General features: G+C 39.0%; 1 protein-coding gene and 1 pseudogene across 1 annotated transcript; one reads left to right on the top strand and one right to left on the bottom strand.

Annotated features, from left to right (window-relative positions):
- Positions 1–1324: 1324 nt before the first annotated feature.
- Positions 1325–2257, bottom strand: LOC119545318 (olfactory receptor 1L8-like). Its single transcript, XM_037850815.1, has one exon. The coding sequence runs from the start codon at positions 2255–2257 to the stop codon at positions 1325–1327; it is 933 nt and encodes a 310-aa protein (XP_037706743.1).
- Positions 2258–9137: 6880 nt separating this feature from the next.
- On the top strand, positions 9138–21638 carry LOC119545317 (annotated as a pseudogene).
- The last annotated feature ends 1907 nt before the right edge of the window (positions 21639–23545 follow it).

Below are 23545 nucleotides of genomic sequence, written 5' to 3'. Positions count from 1 at the left end.
GTATTGTACAGTCCTATGGTTTGTTTTTTTAAATATTTATTCCTGTAACTCATATACAATCTAAAATTTTCCCTTTTAAACACATTCAAATACGTAATGCAGTGGTGCTAATTACCTTCACAATGTTGTGCTACCATCACCACCATCCATTACCAAAGCTTTTCCAATACTCCAAACAGAAATTCTGTACCAATTAAACATTAACTCTCTATTCCCCACCCCACTATGGCTCTTGGTAACCTGTATTTTAATTTCTGACTCTGTGAATTTGTTTATTTTAATCGTTTCATATCAGTGAGATCATACAATATTTGTCCTTTTGTTTCTGGCTTATTTCACTCAGCATAATGTCTTAGGGTTCATCCATGTTGTCGCATGTATTAGAATGTCATTCCCTAGTAATGTTTTTGGTCTCAAAATTTACTTTGTCTGATATTAATAATGTTACAAAACTTCCTTTTAGTTAGAGCTTGAGGTTATATATTTTCCCATTTTTTAATTTCAACCTTTCTATGTCCTAATATTTTGGATGTGTTTCCTTTAAGGTGCAAATAACTTTTTTAACCCAGTTTGCCAATGTTTTTCTTTTAACTAGAACATTTAGTCCATTTTGATTTAAAAAATGTAATTAAATTATATATCTAGGCTTAAAACTATCAAATTACTATGTGCCCTCTAGGTTTCCTGTCTGTTCTATGTGCCTGTGTTCCCTATTTACTGAACTCTTTTCAGTTGATTAAAAAAAAAATTCGTTTTCTCCCTCTATTAGTCTGGAAGTTGCGTAAGTTGGCTTTTGCTACATAAACACACCAAAATATAGTGGCTTCAAACAAGACTCATCTATTTAGCTCATAATCTGTGGGTGGACATGGTGGTTCTGCTCTCTCTCCCTCTCTCTCTTTCTTCCTCCTCCTCTTAATCTCCTGCTCTCCCTCTCTCCTTATGGATGTTTGCAAAGACATTCAAACAGTACGAATTGAGTAATTGTTTTCAGCAATATACTAAAATGTGAAGAATTTGGAGGGGGAGTCTTAATAAACAGATTGATTTGCTCAGGAAATATTTGTGGGAAAAGGATTAATTTACAGCAATATTTGGAGGAAGAGAAGTGATGAATCTTCCTGGGAAAAAGAAGGAAAAGTATCATGATTTAAGCAGATACAGAACCAATTGGTGGGCCATGACCAGTGGTTGTAAGTACCCACGATAGCCTTACTTCACGTGGATTCAGCATGCTCATCTCTAACAGCCTGACAAGTAGCACTCGAAGAAACCATGCCCAAGGGATCAGATCCCACTCCTGCGTTTGCCAAGAGGGTGCTGGCTAGAATTTTCTCCTACTCATCAGTTTCCTCAGACCCCGTTTCAGGTCTTTGTTCCTCAGGCTGTAGATAAAAGGGTTTAGCATCGAGGTCAAAACTGTGTAGACGATTGTTGCCACCCGGTCCCTGACAGTGTAGGTAGACAAGGGCTGAAGATAGACATAGAAGATGCTTCCATAAAAGAGGGTCACCACTGTGAGGTGAGCACTACAGGTGGAGAAAGCTTTGCCTTTCCCAGCGGCTGAGGGAATCTTGAGAACCGTGATAAGGATAAGTATATAAGAGAAAGCTATGAATAAAAAGGGGGTTACCAAAACAACCAGTCCTTCTGTCTTTATCACAAGTTCATTGACAAACGTGGAGGAGCAGGACAATTTCAGCAGAGGGTTGATTTCACAGAGGAAGTGGCGGATAACATTGGAATCACAGAAGGTGAGACGATTCAGGAGGAGAATGTGTAGGAGGGAGTGGAGGTGAGAGAAGGAGCAGGAGAAAGCCAGCAGCAGGACACAGCAGCGGTGACTCATGGTGGTGACATAGTGGAAGGGGTCACAGATGGCCACATAGCGGTCAAAGGCCATGGCTGCCAGAAGGCAACTGTCTGTGTTACCCACAGCATAGAGAAAATACATCTGAGTCAGACACCGAGCATAGGAGATGGTCCTCTTCTCTGAAAGGAAGTTCTCCAGCATCTTGGGGACAGTGTTTGTTGTGAAGCAAATGTCAGTGAAAGACAGGAAACTCAAGAAGAAATACATTGGGGTCTGGAGCTGGGGGTCAGAGCAGATGGTCAGGATGATTAGCAGATTCCCTATTATAGTGACCAGATACATGATGAGGAAGAGGATAAAGAGTGGCTTCTGGTCCTCAGGCCGGGAAGAGAGTCCCAGGAGGATGAACATGGAGACACTGCTGGTTTGGTTGTCCCTTTCCATGGTCACAGAACTGGCTAGTATAGAAGAAGCTCCTATTATTTAACACAAATACTTTTAATAACAGTAATAATGAAAAGCCGTAAGTCTATGCTTCTCCCTTCTTTTACTTTGCATCCTTAGGGTCACGATTGGCCATTATATGAGCAAGAGTCCTTGATACAACCCTACCTTCTCAAATGTAAGACTTCACAAGCCTCTTGTGGTGATAGCATGATCTTAAGAGGGAGATCAGGAGAAGAGTTGAACTTCAGGCCGGTAGAAAAGTCCCAGGAGGATGAATTCAGAGACACTGCTGATTTGATTGACTCTTTCCCAACTTCGCCCCTATTATATAGAAGAACTTATGTTATTTGCCATGCTCTGATTGCATACCTCATGTGGTCATAATTAGCTACTGCGCTGGGACAGCTTGCCAACCTCATGGTCCGTGGTATGGGCCTTACTTTCAAAATCCATGGGCCTGCTGTTGAAAGTTGGAGCAACGGAGTTTTCCTTTAGAACTATCAGAGGTGGATCTCTCTGATTCTTTTCATTAGTTCCTATTCTGTGAGAATCACAGTTTCCCTGCTGGGGACAGAGCAATAAAGCAGACATATCCTTGCCTTTGTGGAACTTATGTTCTAGTTGGGAGATAGAACACACCAAATAGAATATGTAATATAATATCAGTTTGGGATAAATTTGATGGACAAAATAAAGCAGCATAAGGGGATGAAACTTGATGGGGAGTAGGGGTGGGGGTATTCCATATAGGGAGGTCTCAGGACTCTCATTCCCTATCAAAGCAAATTCAGTCGTGTCATGTTGAAGTTCATCTTGACATTGTCTTTGAAAAAAAATAATGAATCGCAAAAACAACCAACAGGGCAAATCTAAGAGGAATGTTGGACCAAGTTCAACAGAGTGATTTTGTTTCCTCCTCTGGAACATAGAACGAGAGGCTCACTGTCTTTAGCTCATGGCATGCTCTCATCATTAACTGAGCAAGTTCTCCCTTCCCTTCTTTTTTTGTAAATTGTTTTTCCCCATTTTAATTCCCCTCATAAATCACATTTGAACAGGATGGGCACCCATCGCTGAGTATTTAATTTATGTTCTTCTATTTCATATTTCATATGTTTATCCAAAAATATCTGTGAGAAAGTTTTTTTTGGATATGATTTTTTTCATTTACATCCAGTCACTTAGTGATATATGTCCATGTGGGCTCCATTTCTTTCCACCAAAAAAAAAAAACCCAAAAATAAAACACGAAAAACAAAAAACAAAACAAAACAAAACCCACCCCAAACCAATCAACCAAACTTCCGCTAAGAGGATTCCTGTACAAGCAAAGTGTTTTAAATCAATTCTTTAGAGCCAGCGTATTCTTCCACACTACGTGAACGGACATACAACATCGGGATTTTCAAACATTTTAAGAAATTAGGTCATTTTTATATCCTTGGTTACCAAAAACATCTCTACAATGAAACTACTTTATCAGCAAAGTGTTTACAATCGTTTGTTTAGAGTCAGGCTAGTCTTTTACACATTGTGAATGGGACTATTACATTGAAATTTTCACATATTTTAAAACATTGGCCATTCCATATATTCATTAATTTGACAACAATTAAACACCACGTGTAAGTTGCAAGATATTAAACATCTTTAAGTCTCAGTTTTCTCATGTGTAATATTGTATGCTAATATCCCAATCGTCACAAGGATTTATTGAGAAAATGTATTGAAAGAACTTAAAAGACAGGCAAATGATAAACATTCAGAAAGAGCTGGCTTCACCAGCATCCCCAGTGTCCTCTTCCCTTATGTGCCATTCCTGGGTGGTCTCAAAATTAATTCACATATTTAAAGAAATCATATTTTCATGGAACAACACAATACAAACTGTGAACCCTAAGTTAAGCCAAGGACTATAGTTAATAGTACAACTTAAAAAATGTGCTAACATCAATTGCAACAAATGTACCACACCAATGCAAGGTGTTAATAATAGTGTAGTACAGGGAATCCTGTAATTTGCGCATGACTATTTTGTAAGAACACAACTTCTCTAATAAAAAAACTAAAAATTAAAAAAAGAAAATGGAAGGGCAAGCCACAAATTAGAAGAAAATATCTGCAAATTGCGTATCTGATCAAAGTGGGCAAAAGATTTGAATAGCATTTCACCAAAGAAAGCATATGAATGGCTAATAAGCACATGAAAAGTGAAAAGTGCTCAACATCATTAGTCATCAGGAAAATATTAATTATAATCACAATGAGATATCTCTTCATAATCACTAGCACAGCTATAATCAAATAGCCAATAGCAAGTGGTGGTGAAGATGTGGAGAAATTGGAACCCTCATACAATTCTGGTGGGATTGTAACAATTTGGAAAACTGTTTGGCAGTTTCTTAAAATGTTGAACACAAACTTACCATAAGTTTCAGCAATTACACTCCTAGGTATCTATCCAAGAGAAATGAAAACATGGATCCACACCAAGACATGTATGCCAATGTTCATAGACGCATTACTTATAATAGCCAAACTGGAAACAATCCAAATGTCCATGACCACCATGAATAGATTAAAAAAAATAAAGTATATCCCTAAAATGGAATACTATTTACCAATATAAAGGAATGAACTGCTGTAGAAAAATAATCATCTCCCTCATTGTCTAGTTATCAGACTACTTTCATGACTTTGTAAAATTTTATTATTTATTGTTTGTGTGCTGAATGATTTGAGTGCATCAGTAATCAAGGTTACCAATAACGGCCAACTTTTGTATCAGACATGCTAAGCATCTCAGTAAGTCCCATAATAAGGTATATGCTGTTATTAAAATCATTTTTCATATTAGGGAAGTTAGTTTTTGAGAGGTAAGTGATTTGCTCAAGGTTATTGAAAAAGTGAATAGCAACCAGGACTTCAATCCCACGTGGCCTCACTCTGAATCCCATGCTCTTAACCCTTTGCTACACATCCTCATGTTTTGGTAAAACTATAAACATTTTGTCTGTCACAATCATGCAAAGGATGGTTTTCCCAACTTCAATAACTTTCTGTGTGAACTTTTTAACCCCCTTGAATGACAAGATTTCTTCATCCATGGCAGGAATTGGTCCCTGTTGTTGCAAGGAAAGTGACCTATCTTTCTGTGTTTACAGGTTTTAGAAAATGTGAATATCCATGGCTGACAGGCCACCATCAGTTGGAAAAAATCGCAGTGTGTGGCTGGGGAGTGTCTGGTGTATGGAGCTGTGGTGCTGCATGGACTGTCTTCCATTGCCTTCTCTCAACAAGTGGGATACCATGTCTGAAAAGCAGTCTGTCCAACACAGACCAGTGTTCAGAAACAAGTCATTCATGAAAGGGCTGCCTGGGGAATGTGGAATACAAAAAATTAGGGTAGATTTAGGTTCATTTAGTGAGAATTGGTGCTCAGGTTGGAGATGTGAGGATCATTCTTGTAGAAAACTAGGATTAAAGGAAGGAGGTTTTGGACATTGGAATCAGGAACAATTATTCTAAAAGCCCAGGGTGAGTATATGAGGCTGGGAATAGAATATTTTATTTTCTGCTGAAGGGGTTTTGCTTCCTCAAAAAACATGCTGTGAGCATCAATCTATGGTGTAGAGGTCAAGCTGGACCTAACCCCAAAGCTGGATAGAGGTTTCAGTTGGACCCTATGACTTAATCCATGAACTATTTGAAACTATCAGGGAGGAAAGAGGAAGTGTCAAACTGTGTTGGTATGGCCAAGTGGATACTGGTTTACTGAAGCTCACCTCACATCCAGATGCTTTTCTTTCTTTCACAGATTCTCTGGAAGCTGATTTTCTTCTGCACCACATCTGCTAATTAGCTCCAAGTCCATGTCGTGGTAAAAGCTCAGCGTCCCCATCTGTCATCCCTGAACTTCTGGGCTGATTAGCAAGGAGAGGAGCAGGAATGGAGGGAGGAACTAATACACTTCTCTAGAGGGATAACACATCACTCATTTCGATGCTCTGGCCTCAAGTCCCCCACTCTTGCCTGACCTCTGGCTCCCAGCTCCACATCTCAGAAGACAGACATGCTGCAACTCGCTTGGCAAGGACTGCCTTGGTTGTGGAAACCCTGTCAGCTTCTCATGGGTTTGAGCTCTGCTCTCCTGGCCTCTGGGGCCCTTGCTGAACTGAGGGAGTTGTGGTGTGCTGACCCCTCAGGGGAGTTCGTTCTGTGATTCCTCCAAGCAGAAAAACAGAATGGGCATCCCAGTTAGCAGAGCTGATCCAAGGGACAGGAGACTCCTGAGGCTTCCCTTCTAGGTTCTGGGCCTGCTCTCAGAGACTCTTGTCTCATCTCAGGGACATGCTTTGGTTTCCCTGCTATGGATCATCAAGGTGGTTAAACATTTATGCAGGTGAATGTTTTTATGTCTGGGGATTCAGATGTGGATAGAGGTATATTATGGAGTTGGGCAAGTCATCAATCAATGTGTGGACTGCCATTTTCAGGGGATCAATGTGTGGATCGCTGTTTTCAGGGGATCAATGGCGTTTACATGTGTACAGCACCTCGGGAGGCATGTGGGTTAGAGTTTTCTACATGGTTAATCTCAGCTTGTACATGACTAAAGCACAGGGTCAGGCAAAGGTTATTGTTATATATAGCAAAAGGGCTTTAGAAAAATAAAGTATGCGTTTCCATAGTTTAGCCTAGAGCAGTATTTCAAGGATTAATATTAAGGAAAAGAGATATTTATAGAATGCTGGCCTTGCCACTTACTAGTTGTTTATATATGTATATATAAATATATATATAAATATATATCGAGGTTCAAAATGCATAACATAAAATCATTTAAACCATTTTCTAGTGTACAATTCAGTGACAATTAGGACATTGACAATGCTGTATCACTTTTGCCACTACCTATTTTTAGAACATTAGGAACATCCCAAAGAGAAATTTGTACCAATTAAGCAGTCACTCATTCTCTTCTTCCTCAGTCCCAAGTAACAACTATTCTGTTTTCTGTCTTCATGTATTTGCTTATTCTAAGTACTTCATATAAATTAAATTATACTGTATTTGTCCTTTTCTGTCTGGAGTATTTTGTTCAACATAATGCTTTTAGTGTTCATCCATGTTGTAGCATGTTCAAAACTTCATTCCTCTCATGTTTAAATAATATTTCATTGTGTGTATATTATATATGCGCTTTGTTTACCTGTCAACTTGCTGATGGACACTTGGGTGGCTTCCACCTTTTGGCTGTTGTGAATAATGCTGCTATGAGCGTTGGTCTACAAATATCTGAGTCACTGTTTTCAATTCTTCGGCATATATAGAAGTGAGATTGCTGGGTCAAGTGGTAATTCTGTGGGACTGTCAAACTGTTTTGCACATTGGCTGCACCATTTTACATCCCCATCAGCAATGTATTAAGGTTCCTGTTTCTCCCTATTCTTGTTAACACTGTTCTTTTCAATTTCTAAAAAAATAATAAACAGCCTAGTGCGTGTGCAGTGGTATCTCATTGTGGTTTTGATTTGCATTTCCCTAATGATTAATGATGTTGAACATCTTTTCATATGCTTATTGTCCGTGTGAATATCTTCTTTGGAGAAATATCTATTCAAGTCCTTTGCCCATTTTTTTCTTCTTTTGCCCATTTTTAAATTGGATTTTTTTTTGTTTGTTTTTGTTGTTGAGTTGTAGGAGTTCTTTATATATTCCAGACCTTAAAACTTACCAAATATATGATTTCCAAATATTTTCTCTCATTCTGTAAGTTTTATTTTCACTGTCTTGATACTGTCCTTTGAAAAGTTAATTCCTATGAAATAGAATTTATTTATTTTTTTCTTTTTTGCTCATGCTTTTGTTATAAAATCTAAGACTTCATCATTGTCATCACAAAACAAATCTCTAAAAATTTACAGATATTGAAATCACACAATGAATCATCTCTGACAATGGAATGAAGCTAGAAATTACTAATAGAGGTAGAACTGGAAAATTCAAAAATATGCAAAAATTAGACAACACACTTTCTTTTTAAAATTCATTTTTATTGAGATATATTCACATACCATGCAGTCATACAAAATAAAGCATACATTCAATTGTTTACAGTACCATTATATAGTTGTGCATACATCACCAAAATTAATTTTTGACATTTTCATTACCACACCCACAAAAATAATAAGAATAAAAATTAAAGTGAAAAAGAACAATTAAAATAGAAAAGAACACTGGGTGCCTTCTTAAATTTTTTTTCTTCCCCCATTTTTCTACTCATTGATCCATAAACTAGACAAAGGAGAGTGTGGTCCATATGGCTTTCCCAATCACACTGTCACCCCTCATAAGCTACATTTTTATACAATCATCTTCAAGATTCATGGGTTCTGGGTTGTAGGTTGATAGTTTCAGGTATTTACTGCTAGCTATTCCAATTCATTAGAACCTAAAAAGGGTTGTCTATATTGTGCATAAGAGTCTCTCTGCCATGGAAGCCTATTTCATTTCCTTTCACATCCCCCTTTTGGTCAAGAAGATGTTCTCCATCCCATGATGCCAGGTCCAGATTCCTTCCCGGGAGTCATATTCTACATTGCCAGGGAGATTCACTCCCCTGGGTGTCAGATCCCACATAGGGCAGAGGGCAGTGATTTCACCTGCCAAGTTGGCTTAGATAGAGAGAGAGGGCCACATCTGAGCAATAAAGAGGCATTCGGGAGGAGTCTCTTAGGCACAATTACAGGCAGGCCTAGCCTCTCCTTTGCAGCAACAGTCTTTCCAAGGGCAAGTCCTGTGGTAGAGGGCTCAACCCATCACACCACCAGTCCCCTATGTCTGTGAGCACATTAGCAGAGACAAGACCAGTATGAAGTTGGAGAACCAGAGCAGCATGTCCATATTCCTCTTCCTGGGGCTCCTCATCCAGCCAGAGCAGCAGGGCACATTCTTCACCCTCTTCCTGGGCATGTACCTCACCACAGCGCTGGGGAACCCGCTCATCATCCTGCTCATCAGGCTGGACTCTCGCCTCCACACCCCCATGTACTTCTTCCTCAGCCACTTGGCCTTCACTGATGTCTCTTTTTCTACTGTCATTGTCCCAAACATGTTGATGGACATGCAAACTAATCATAAATCCATTCCCTATGTGGGGTGCATTTCCCAGATGTATTTTTACATGCTGTTTGCCTGTGTTGATTGTTTTCTTCTTGCAGTGATGGCATATGACAGGTATGTGGCCATCTGTCACCCACTGCACTACACCACCATCATGAGGGAGGAGCTGTGTGTCTTGTTGGTGTCTGGATCCTGGTTCTGCTCTGCTGCCCATGCCCTGTTTCACACCCTGCTTTTGGTCCAACTATCCCTCTGTGCTGACAATACCATTCCCCACTACTTGTGTGCTCTCCCAGCCCTCCTGAAGTTGAGCTGTTCAGACACTTCCCTCAATGATCTGGTCATTTTCACTGAGGCAGGAGTGATTTTCTTCCTATGAGTAAGTGCTATTTTGGGCTCTTATATCCGCATTGGGGCCACCATCTTCAGGGTTCCTTCCACCAAGAGTGTCTACAAAGCCTTGTCCATGTGTGGTTCCCACCTCTCTGTGATGTTTCTGTACCATGGGACTCTTGCCATTGTTTACTTCTTTCATTCATCAAGCAAAACCAAAATTGCCGATATAATTGCTTCAGTTATGTACACAGTGGTGACTCCCATGTTGAACCCCTTCATCTACAGCCTGAGGAACAGAGACATGAAATCAGCTTTGGAGATACTTTACAGAAGGGGGATTGCTTTTGTGAAGTCATAGTTAGCTGTTCATGTTCTTATATCTCCTAGTGATGCTCCAGGATGCCTCCTTGAAAAATGGTGTAGGTGGTTATGATAGATTGCAAAAATCGCCAAAATACTTTGCACACTTTTTCAAGTTTGGAGTCTATTTCTCCACCCCTTAAATCTGGGCATGGCTGGTGGATTGCTTTGACTAATAGATTTATTGGAACCGATATGATAAGAGGTCCATGCCAAGGCCTCCAATGACTTTGAAGATTCTCTTTCAGCAGCTCTTGGACTTTGAGGCCACCACGTGAAGAAGACCAAGCTAGGTTGCCGAAGATAAGGGGCCAATGCAGGAGAAATAAGATGTCCCAGGAAGCCATCAGCCAGCCTCCAGGTGATGTGGTAGGTGACTACAGAGGCATGTGCCCTTGCTTAGATCAGTTGAGCCTGGACAGAGCAGAGCACCATCCAATTGATCCCAGCTCCAGCTAAATAGTCAATCAATGGAACTATGATGTAAATAAATATTTTCAAGCCATTACGTTTGAGATGGTTTGTTATATAGCAAAATAAAATGTCTTCCCTTGTCTCTGGTACATTCCAAATTGCCATTTCCTCTTTTTGGTCCCTGCTTAGATTTTCTTCCCCATTTTTCTAGAATCCACAGAATTCAAAACCTGCAGATTCACAGAAAATCTGTGATAATCTTCATAACCAACTGCCTTAGTTTAGGTGTAGTCATTGTTCCTCCATTCTCAGGTAACCCTCCTTGTCTGGAATTGCTAGTAACTCATTTCCATCAAGTGTGAGAACAATTTTCCTAATCATGCTAAGGATGTGCCTTATCTATTGGAAGAAATAAGAATGGCTTGCCATGACACTAAAATACATATATGCCTTTTTTTTTCTGAAGGAATATTGTACATCAGAAATATATGTTCCCTCTTCAAGAAGAGAAACAGTTTTAGCCTAAGATTAGCAGTCTAAATAATATCACATTTTATATGTTGTATCTTTTAACTCCTTAAGTTATAAATACTATAATGAAAAGATAAGAATTTTCAATGTAATATGATACCTGTATTGATTTAGGAAAAAAATGTATTTTCAATTCAATCCTTCCAGTTGAGTTTGTTTCAAGATTTGGTAAATATCATTTTAAATACATCTCATAAAATGGGTAATTTGAAATTTAATGCTAAATCATAATGTGTATCTTTGATGTAAATGGGATAACAATTGGAATTTGTTTCCTCCATCACTTTGTCTTTTATTTTTTTTAGTTATAGAGAGTAAATGTACTTTAAGTGTTTAAGGTAATGGAGTTCAAAATGCTTACTTTTTTTTAGTGTGTTTGCTAGGTAATGCATGGTGTTTGATGAATTGCTAAAATATAAACATATTGCAAAGATTTGGCTTTATTATCTTTAAAATGATTGTACCTGTGAGAAGAATACATTACAGGATTACAGGGCAGTCAATCCTATTAATGAATTTCCAACCATGTAAAATGTTTTTTTTTCTTTATGTGAGATTTTCTGAGGATAGCCTAAAATGCCTGATAATTCTCGACTGTGAAAAGGAATTAACTTTTACTGCCCAACAGCAAAAGCGACTACCAAGTAAGATAAGGTCAAATGTATGCCTGTCATTTACTCTTTGACAATTATTTACCATGTCCCTGGATATTTCTATAAAGGCACAAATTGGAAGAAAAATACTTTTGCTTTGTAGAGCTTATGTTTAGTGGGGAAAAATGAGAACAAACAATGCATCAGTAGATATTGTGGTGTTTAAGCAGTGTAAAAAGCAGCAGGCTTATTTCAGTCAACATGATGTCAGCAAGGCTCATCCATGTTGCATGTATGAGAACTTCATTTCTTTTTATAGTGAATAGTATGCCATTGTATGTATATGCCACATTTTGTTTGTCCTTTCATCTGTTGATGGCCAACCGGGTTGCTTCCACATATTGGCAATTTTGAATAATGCTGCTGTGAACATTACTGTACAGATTTCATATTGACTGAAATAGGCCAGACACAAAGTGACAAATATCGTATGATCTGACTTTAGGAAATACTCATATTAAATAAATTCATGGAGAAAGAAAGTAGATTACTGTTTACTAAGGGTTGGGGTGTGTGATAGGCTGAATTATGCCCCCGTGTCAGTTTGGCTATATTATGTCCCCCAGAAAAAGCCATGTTCTTTGATGCAATCTTGTGAGGGCAGATGTATTAGTGTTGATTAGGTTGGAAACTTTGATTAAGTTGTTTCCATGGAGGTGTGATCCACTCATCTGTGAGTGACACCTTTGGTTAGGGTGTGACCTCTGATTGAATGTTTCCATGGAAGTGTGGCCCCGCACATTCAGCGTGGGCCTTGATTAGTTCACTGGAGCGCTATAAAATCTCAGACAGAAGGAACTCATAGCTAGATGCAGCTGAGATGCACATTTTGAAGACGGCTGTTGGAAGCTGACACTGACATTTTGGAGACGCCATTTTGAAACACAACCTGGGAGCAAGCAGACGTCAGCCATGTGCCTTCCCAACTATCAGAGGTTTTCAGATGCCATCGGCCATCCTTCAGTGAAGGTACCCTGTTGTTGATACCTTGGACACTTTATGGCCTTAAGACTGTACTTTGTAACCAAACCAACCACTTTTATAAAAGCCAATCCATTTCTGGTGTTTGCAAAATGGGAGCCTTAGCAAACTGGAGCATCTCCAAAGAAAAAGACATGTTCTTAATCTTAGTCCACATTTGTAGGTGTGAGCCCATAGGTAAATAGGACTCTCTGAAGATGCATTATCAGTTATGGTGTGGACTCATTTATGAATAAGTTCTTCTAGTCTCCTATTTACATGCGGTCAAACTGAATGAGGGTGGGTTTTTTCTGTATTTCTGGGTGCCTTTAAGACAGGAAATTCAGAAGCCAAAACCAGAGGAAACCTAATTTGAAGACAAAGGGGTGAGAAAGCTCAAGGAGACACAAGGCAGAGATACAAGACCAGGAACCCCAAGGATTTCGACAAGCCTGCACCAGAACGCTACAGACTCAGAGAAAGCAAGGTCTTGGTGATGCCTTGATTTTGGACTTTTTTTCTCCAAATCTGTGAGTCAGTAATTTCCTGTAGTTAACCAACCCATTTTGTTGTGTTTGTCATAGCAGCCCTGGCAAATTATGGCAGGTGGTAAGAGGAGTGGGGAGTCAAGGCTAAATGGGTGCAGAATTTCATTGATGAAAAACATTAGGCAATGTATGTTTGCAATGGTAGCAGAATACAGTGAATATAATTAATGTCACTAAATTGTATACCTGAAGGTGGATAAAATGGGAATGTTTGAGTTTTATACATGCTAGTACAAAAAAAAGTAAAAAATTTAAAATATAAAAACCAAGTTCAGTGAAGCTATAAGAAATGAAGGGAATAAGTAGCAATTTTAGTTGTGCTATAAGGATTGGTTTCATCAAGAAGGTAATATTTGAACAAAGAATTGCAGGTATTAAGGTAGTGAGCCTTGTGAATATTTGTAGGCAGAACATTCCAAGGAGTGGAGACAGTAACCTCAAAGCTGCTGAGATGGGTGAGTGCCAGGATGCTCCAGGAACAGAAAGGAGGTTAGAGTGACTGGACTGGAGTGAGAAGGTGAAAAAGCAGTTGGAGATAATTTTAGAGCCATCAGGAGAGCAGGTCTTAAAAGCTTTGCAATTTGAGTTTTTCTGTGAATTATTTCTGAATGCTTGAAGTTTCTCCACAAATGAATGACATAATTCAGCTTTAAAAAAGATTATCCTGGCTGCTGTGTTGAGAATATACAATTGGAAAAGGGTCATGTGTAGAAGGAGGGAGAACATCTGAGAAGCTACTACAGTGTTGCAGCTAAGAAATGGTGGTCATTCAGTTGATGCTGGGAGCAGCGGAGGTGGTAACGTAGTTGGAAGTTAGAATTGTCAGGAATTTCTGACGAACTGAGAACAGTTGAGAGAAAGATAAAAGTCAAGGATTACTCCTACTTTTTGGTTTGAATACCATAGAGTTGTGCTGAACTACAATGGCCATGAAACCAAAGGTATGTATGAGTGGGAGAAAGTAATGAGTCTGTAGTAATAATAACAAAATAACTAATATTTAATGAAGGCTTACTTAATGCTAGGTAATCTAAGTAGGTGATGTGTTTTACAGCATTTAATTCTGTCAGCTATTTTTAGAGGTGAGTTTTCCATCCTCCTCACTGAGCAATTCTAATGTTGGAAATTGCAGCCATATCGTTCAGTTGAGATAACTGGAAGTGCCAAGGAAAAGACACTGGCAAACATTACAGAGATACTCTACACACATAATCTCTTTGGAATTCTCAAAGATTCCATCATTTTCCCTATGCCCCAGCTGGCCTGCTTCAGGGAACATTAACAAGGGTGGCCAATTTGATACCTTCTGGTCAGTTTATTGAGAATGTCTTTAGTTTTTCTTTTTTGTCCATCTGTATGAATACTCTTGTTACCCTTTGAAGGATTTAGTATATATGTCTAGCAAACTTGAAAAGGAAATTAAATGCATCTGTGTTCTTTTTTTTTCTTTTCATTTTTAGAGAAGTTGTAGGTATACGGAGAATTTATGCAGTAAGTATAGACCTCCAATATACCCTACCTCTTCAAACACAATTTCCTTACTAACTGGGTGTATTAGTGTGGTACTTTTGTTACAGCTGATGAAATCATATCGTTATAATTATAGTGTCAACAACAGCCCATAGTTTATATCAGTGTTTGCTGTTGGTGTTATACAGTTCTATGGTTTAAAAAATTTTTATTCTGGTAACATGTATAACCTGAAATTTCTCCTTTAACTGCATTCAAATGTGTATCTCAAGTTTTGTTAATTATATTCATAACGGTGTGCTACCATTACCACCATCCATTACCAAAACCCTTCCATCACTCCAAACAGAAAGTCTGTACAATTCAAGCATTAATTCTCTGGTTCTTACTCCACCTTGGCCGTTTGTCCTGTATTCTAGTTCTAGACTCTACAAACTTGCATAATCTAACTATTTCATATCGTTGAGATCATACAATATTTCTAATTTTATGTCTGGATTATTTACTTAACATCATGTATTTAAAGATCATCAACCTTGTTGCATGCATGAGAACATTATTACTTTTTATTGGGGATTAATAATACATCGTATGCCATCATGGCCTCAGGAATTCCCCCACTGAGAGGGACCTAAATGCCCTTTCAAATCCCTCTGAAATAGCCTTCTACAATCTCCAAGGTGCTCCATTGAATGATTAAGTAGGTAGCCTTTGCTCTAGGTGGTTTTGACCTATTTGTGTCTTCAGAGGTTTAGTTATGCTCAAATTGCTTCTCTTTGCAGGAAAAGTTTTGGAAGGGTGGGCTTGAAACAAGTGTCCTAGCTCAGTATTTCAAGCTGCCACCCAATAACTGGCAGCAACACGCAGGCAACTTGGTATGCACGTAGGTGTTACTCTGCTCCCTCGGGTACAGGACCAGGAGCCTACAAAGGAGTGCAGGCAGCTCCACACACACTAGGGCAGGGTGAGGTAGGGTCCAGCAAAAGTGCCAGGAGCTCCTTATATATATACATATATATATATATATATTTTTTAACGTGCATTTTCTTGATTCTGCATTCATCCAGTTACTAGAAACCTTTAACTCTTTTCTGGAGTTTTGAGAAAGATTGGTTTGCCATTTTTGCTAGCTGTTCAAAAATTCTACGGGGAATGGATCCCTGGAGCATCTTATGCCACCCTCTTGGTCAAATACCTGATGAGTCTTTGAAACCATTTTATAGTGGAGGGACATTTTATTTATAGCCACACCTATGAGACCCAAGAGTACTAACTGTGTCTTAATAGCAAGAATTGTGCTCCTTTTGCCATATAGGAATGTTGTAAACTCTTATTTATCTACACAGTTTCATTACTTATCAAAAACTGGCTACTATCACCAATAAGTTTTAGATACCCAAGGATACCCAAGGCATTTCAAGTGTATAAGCCTAATATTATGAATAATATTTCCTTATAGAGCTACTAGGAACTGTTTATTGATTTACTGAACTCCATCCAAGGTGTATTTCCTCTACAACCATGACAATAAAGTCAGATAATTGGAACCTAGCAGTTACCATAAGAGGTACACATCTATCACCTAGTATAAAAGAATAACTACAAAAAAGTAAAAGAATGGAACATGATATACCATGCTTACCACAATCAATAAATCTGGATTAAAAGAAAGCAAAAATCATGTAAACTCATAACCCCGAAAGAACACCTATCAACAATCTCTTCTTGATTTTCCAATAGTTTATTCTATGTATGAGTAGATAAATTTAGAATGGAAAAAACAAAAACTGAATGTAATGGACCGCAATGTTGACAATTGTTATTTTTGAGTTACGTGTTGTGGAGATTTATCTTACATAGTTAAGACTTTTAATAGAATTTTGCTTTCTGCTTTAAATAAATAAATAAATCTGAATTGTTTATATTACTACCAGACAAACTATGTTTCATAATATTGTAAAGAAGAAATTTTGAAGGCATTATTTTAAATAAGATGTGGCCACCTGAAAAAGGTTGGGTCTTAATTGAATTACTGGAGTCTTTTGCAAGCAGAGGAAATTTAGCAATAGAGAAAGAAAGCTACGGAGAGGAGCAGGAATTTGGAATTCAAGAGAACTTAGAATAGAAAGTAGAGGACAACAACATGTGCGAGAAAAGACAAGGACCTCCCAAATCACCAGCAAACAGTCCTAGAACACCACAGGCTTCTGGGAGAAGGCACGGCTGGGATGACAGCTCTACTTTGGCCTTCTCCTAGCCTCAAAATACATTTCCTTTGTTGAAGCCCACCCATTTTACGATATTTGTTTCAGCACCCAGGAAACTAAGACAATTCCCTACTCATTGTATGAGGCCAGCATTACCCTCATAGAAACACCAGACATACACACTGCAAGAAAAGGATACTATCCACCAATGTCTCTCCCTATATCGATACAAATATTCCCACACAATTTTAGTAAATTGTATAGAATATCTAAAAAGGGCAAAACCTTGGACATTCCTGTTTTAGGAAGGTTTTATATTTCAAAAGGCTTTCTGTAAAAGTCATTCCATTGGGTTCTCATGATAGCAATAAAGAATACTTAAATTTTTGAAAGCCAAGTGTCATAGACTGCTTTAGACATCTTAAAATGCATTTATTTTAATGAAACTTTTTTACATTTTCAATTACTGATGTTTCAGTATTTGGAGTGGGGACTTTTAACTTTTTAACTGAATTCATCTGATCTTTTCAAATCTTATTTCTATCTTAAAATATATTAGGGGGATTTTGCCAACTTTTCACATTGCATGCTTACTGTTAGAACAGTAGTAGGACATTTACTATTATTTCTAAGTTAGTTTCTTACTTAATTTACATTTTAACATTTTCAGAGTGATTATTTGTAGAATTGTTTATGCAATTCATTCACTTTCAGTGAATTGGCCTGGTTGTATGTAAATAAAGTAGTACAAAGACTCACACTAAAGGAGTGTCCTAAATCTCTATTAGCTCCCTCTTTCCCTGACACAGGAGGCCAGAGATGGAGAAATAAAATGCCTGTGAGCTAGGGCTGGGAGTTAGTGGCGACTCCAGGGTTCTCTCTGGGTGTCAGGGGCTGTTTACAGAATCTTAGAATTGATGAGTCCCTACTGTGTGTGCAGTCGGTGCTAGTCTCTGAATGATGGAGGTAGGGTGGGGGGAGTAAAGCACACAATGTCTATCCTAGGGTGATTAAAACTTGTTGGGCCATGGAGAAGATATGTTTCCCAAATAGGAGGGTAGATTGTATGTATGATTTATAATCTGGAGTTGGGGGCTGAGGACTGTGTAAAGTGGGGAGGACAGAACCATGAGAAGGGTCCTATAAAGATGGCAATTTTCTTAGCGCCAGAAAGGAGTATATCCAGCGGTCCGGCCACTGTAGTTTCCAGTAAAATGTGTAAAACACAATGGAGTAAAATTGGATTGGTGGATCCAGTGAAATCTGCATCACATAATGAGTTGGTCTTCGTGGACAACATAGGTCTTTGTTAGGGATGGTTGTTATTAAGTTCTGTAGATTTTAAGAATGAATTAAGTTAGTCATTCATTCAATATCAATAATTATTTTTGTATATATGTACAGGTACAGAATTATATTTTTGTCAGACTGAAAGATTAATATAATCAGATTAACTTTATTGTGTACTTATGTGCTTTAGCATGCATTACCTCATTTAATTTTAATTATAACCTCATAGATGACAATACAATTATTGTCTGCACTTTTGAGGTACTGAGATAAGACTGAGATAAATTGCATTCTTGCTCAGGACATACAATTAATAACTGGCATTGTCCAGACACAATTCCAGATTTTTCTGACCCAGTGCAGTTGGATGATGCCTGAGCCATTCCTGCTTTCATTGGAACTCTTTGCAGGCAGAGAAACCCTTAGTGTCCTTCATAATTGAGACAACCTCTCTGGTGGCTCCACTAGTCCAGTCTCTGGAGTCCCTGCCCAGGCTCCTCCCAAAGGGCTGATGGGAAATTGGGGTTAATTAGCATACTAGATTATTTCTTTTGCCAGAAGCTCAGGGCCTTTTACTGAGTCCTCAATGGTTGGTAAAAAGGTAACCTACTGCTCATTACTCTGGAGCTCAAGGTCACACACAGAGAGACATAGAGGACAGGGCTCACAGAGTCTTTCACTTAATCTTTTGTTCCTGATGTCGTCAACAGAAGTGGAGGACTCAGGAAAGTGGATCGGAAGTTGCCTGAGCTCAGCAAGGACTGGCACAGGTCAGAGTGAGCTGGGATTTTTCAGTGGGTGAGGTATGTCTGTGTGATTATAGGTCTGCAGATATATTTTTGGCAAGTCAACATCATTTTTATTGCATGTGTAAGATATTCAAATGCATATTTATTTGTCAGTTCAGTCTATCTGTGGTGTGTGTGTGTGTGAGTGATGGTGTGTTTGATATGTAACTGACTTATGGTCTGGTTTTCCCCTCTTTGACCCAGAATGTGCAGCTCCAAACAGGCCCGATTAAGGAGGTGTACCACTTGTGTGCATGCTTGGAGTCTCTTACTCTGTCTTATCGATCCCAATATTTGGCTATTCTCCTTCAATAATTCCCACTTTTCCACCACTGGACTGGCAGTATAGCCAAGCAAATGAGAGTGTGGAATCTGGAGGAAAAACGATGTGGTCCCTAAGTAGAGTGCTATTTTTTGACTTTCCCTATAATCAGCATTAGAGAGAAAAAGCTTGAAATCTGTGCTCAGTGATGTAGATTTGTGAGATCTCTTTTTTATGGGATCTATTTGCTGGTAAGTGATGTGTGTTTGTTGATGGCATCTGTGTATTTAACCATTCATTTGTTTGTAGGTAGTGACTGTGTGACTGTGCCTGCGAGTGAATGGGGCCCAAGTGACCACACACTGACCACGATCACCTGCCTGTGTGGAGTCTGTGGGGCTGGGAGGCCTCACCCCTAGTGAGGGTGTATGTGTGTGACCATGTGAGTTCTCTGTTGCCTGAATGTAAAGGGGCATGTGTGTGTGCAACTGGTGTGCTTCTTGTGTGATTTTGGTGTGATGCATGTGACACTGTTCATCTGTGTGTTTGTACATGAGTTCCTAGCCTCGAAGAAAGAGTGATCTATACGTTGTATCTGATGTACATCTTATGTGTTTATATCTGCCTTGTGACTGTACCAGTATTAGTGTTTGTGTGTGGTTGTATTGTTTCCTTTGTGATGCATGTCCAACCTTAGGCATTATTTATGAGTTGTGTTTATATGATCGTGTGGGTAACTGAACCCCATAGTTCCTATTGGTCACAGGTAGCTGGGATTCCCAAATCAGTAGCTTATGTGTTTGCGTGTAATTCTTGTGTGTTTTAGGGGCTTCTGGTTGATTTCACAACAAAGGTATGTCCTTCATTGTCTGGCAGCAGTGGCCATGTTTGCTGCAGGGGCAGGTGGGGTCCCTGTGCATTTCCACCAGATGGCAGGGACCGTGTTCCAGTGCGTAAGGGCTCAGTGACCACCGTAGTCAGTCTGGGCCCAATTTTCTGTCTCGTCCTCACAGGTTTTTGGGCTCCTAGGGAGTGACCTTGGCTCTCTGAGATTCAGTCTCCTCACGGGTAAAGGGGATCAACTATTCCTGCTTCTCAATGCCTATTAAGGTTAACGGAGAAAATACACACAAATTACTCAGCCAGGACCTGGCAAAGAGAGAAGGATAATTTGCATATCTTGTTCTCTATTTAGTGTATCATTTGGGATAAGGATGATGTTCAGTAACTACTTATTGAATAAAGAAAAAATGTTCCCTGGTTTCCATGGAATGAAATTTTGTTGGTTAATGCGAGGTTTTAATGCATAATTAGAGTCAATATGGTGAGTTGTGATTTATGTATGAACAGTGTGAGAAATAAACATAAGTGCAGCTAAAAATCAATAATTTTACACAAAAAAGGACATTACTATAATGTTATAGCCATGTTCACTATTTTTAGATCTTTGATATTTCCGTATTAATCCACAGGAGAGACAAAACAGCATGATTACTGAGAACCAGAGCAGTGTGTCTGAATTCCTCCTCCTGGGGCTCCCCATCCGTCCAGAGCAGCAGGGCGTGTTCTTTGCCCTCTTCCTGGGCATGTACCTCACCACGGTGCTGGGGAACCTGCTCATCCTCCTGCTGATCAGGCTGGACTCTCGCCTCCACACCCCCATGTACTTCTTCCTCACCCACCTGGCCTTCACTGATGTCTCTTTTTCTACTGTCATTGTCCCAAGCATGTTGATGGACATGCAAACTAATCATAAATCCATTCCCTATGTGGGGTGCATTTCCCAGATGTATTTTTACATGCTGTTTGCCTGTGTTGATTGTTTTCTTCTTGCAGTGATGGCATATGACAGGTACATGGCCATCTGTCACCCACTGCACTACACCACCATCATGAGGGAGGAGCTGTGTGTCTTGTTGGTGGCTGGGTCCTGGCTTTGATCTGCTGCGCATGCCCTGTTGCACACCCTGCTCTTGGTCCAACTGTCCTTCTGTGCTGACAATACCATCCCACACTACTTTTGTTCTCTCACAACCCTCCTGAAGTTGAGCTGTTCAGACACCTCCCTCAATGATCTAGTCCTGTTTTCTGAAGCAGGAGTGATTTTCTTCCTATCAGTGAGTGCTATTTTGGGCTCTTATATCTGCATTGGGGCCACCATCTTCAGGGTTCCTTCCACCAAGACTATCTGCAAAGCCTTGTCTACGTGTGGTTCCCACCTCTCTGTGGTGTTTCTGTACTACGGGACTCTTGCCATTGTTTACTTCTTTCGTTCATCAAACAATTCCAAAATTGCAGATATAATTGCTTCAGTTATGTACACAGTGGTGATTCCCATGCTGAACCCCTTCATCTACAGCCTGAGAAAAGAGACATGAAATCGGCTCTGGGGATATTTTACAGGAGAGTGATTGCTTTCCTCAAGTCATAGTTAGCTGTTCATGTTCTTAATTCTCCTAGTGATGCCCCATGGCGACCTCTTTGAAAAATTGTGTAGATGATTATGGTAGATTGCAAAAATCACCAAAATACATTGCATACTTTTTCAAGTTTGGAGTCTATTTCTCCACCCCTTAAATCTGGGCAGGGCTGGTAATTTGTTTTGACTAATAGATTTATTGGAAGCAATATGGCAAGAGGTCCATGCCAAGGCTTCCAATGGCTTTGAAGATTCTGTTCCAACAGCTCTTTGACTTTGGGACCACCATGCAAAGAAGCCCAAGCGAGGCTGCTGACGATACAAGGCCAATGCAGGAGAAACAAGATGTCCCATGAAGTCATCAGCAGGTCACCAGGTGACTTGATAGGTGATTGCAGAGGCATGTGTCCCTACTTTAGATCACTTGATCCTGGCCAGCGCAGAGCACCATCCAATTGAGCCCAGCCTCAGCCAAATTGTCAACTAATGGAATTGTGATGTAAATAAATAATTGTTCAAACCATTAAGTTTGAGATGGTTTGTTATGTAGCAAAATGCAGTGTCTGCCCTTGTTTCTGGTACATTACAAACTGTCCTTTTCAATATTCCCTTCTCTTTTTGGTCCCTGCTTAGATTTTCTTCCCCATTTTTCTAGAATCCACAGAATTCAAAACCTGCAGATTTGCAGAAAATTTTTGACAGTCTTCATAACCAACTGCCTCAGCTTTAGGTGTATTCATTGTTCCTCTATTCTCGTATAAGCTTTAGTGTCTAGCATTGCCTGTGACTTCCATCCATCAAATGTGAGAACAATATTCCAAATCATGTTAAGGAAGTGCCTTATCTGTTGGAAGAGAAATGAAAGGCTTGCTATGACACTAAAATACATACATGCCTTTTTTCCTAAAGGAATATGGCACATCAGAATTATATCCTCCCTCTTCAATAAGAGAAGCAATTTTATACTATTAGAAGTCTAAATAATGTCACATTTTATATGTTGTATCTTTTAATTCCTTAAGTTACAGATACCATAAGAAGAGTTAAGAATTCTCAATGTAATATGATACCTGGTATTGATTTAGGAAAAAAATGTATTTTCATTCTGATACTTCTAGTTGAGTTCATTTCAAGATTTGGTGAATTTTTTTTTAGATACATCCCATAAAATGGATAATTTGAAATTTAATAATAAATCATAATGTGTATATTTATGTAAATAAGATAGCAATCAGAATTTTTTTCTCCATCACTTTGTCTTCCATTTTCTTTAGGTATAGAAAACACCTAAGAATGTATAATAAATGTACTTGGAAGTGTTTAAGGTTATGGAGTTCACAAAGCTTACACCTTTTTAATGTATTTGCTAGGTAATGCATTTGATAATTGCCAAAATATGAACATGTTGTAAAGATTATGGCTTTATTATCCTTCAATTTGATTGTAACTGTGAGAAGTATCCGTTAGAGGAGCACAGAGCATGTGCATCCCTGTTGCATGCATGAGAACTTAATTCCTATTTATAGCTGAATAATATGCCATTGTATGTATCTGCCACATTTTGGTTGTCCTTTCATCCGTTGATGGACAACTGGTTGCTTTCACCTTTGGCAATTTTGAATAATGCTGCTGTGAACATTACTGTTCAGATTTCATGCTGAGTGAAATAAGCCAGACACAAACTGACAATAAGTCAGACTTTAGGAAATACAATAAAAAAATTCATAGAGAAAGAAATTTGGTCACATTTTACTAAGGGTTGGGGTGTGTGGCAGATTGAATTATGTCACCAAAGACATGTACTTAATCTTAATCCACATTTGTAGGTGTGCGCCCATTGGTAAATAGGACTCTTTGAGGTCTGTTATCAGTTCCGGTGTGGACTCCTTCGTGAATAAGATCTTCTAAACTCCTATTAC

Source organism: Choloepus didactylus, chromosome 10 (assembly GCF_015220235.1).
Source record: "Choloepus didactylus isolate mChoDid1 chromosome 10, mChoDid1.pri, whole genome shotgun sequence".
NCBI classification, from domain to species: Eukaryota; Metazoa; Chordata; class Mammalia; order Pilosa; family Megalonychidae; genus Choloepus; species Choloepus didactylus.
The sequence above is the reverse complement of the archived record's forward strand: the minus strand, read 5'-3'. Positions and strand labels throughout refer to the sequence as shown.

Bases quoted from the DNA above. Each gene is read 5' to 3' on its own strand.
- LOC119545318 (XM_037850815.1), bottom strand. From the start codon at position 2,257: ATGGAAAGGGACAACCAAACCAGCAGTGTCTCCATGTTCATCCTCCTG.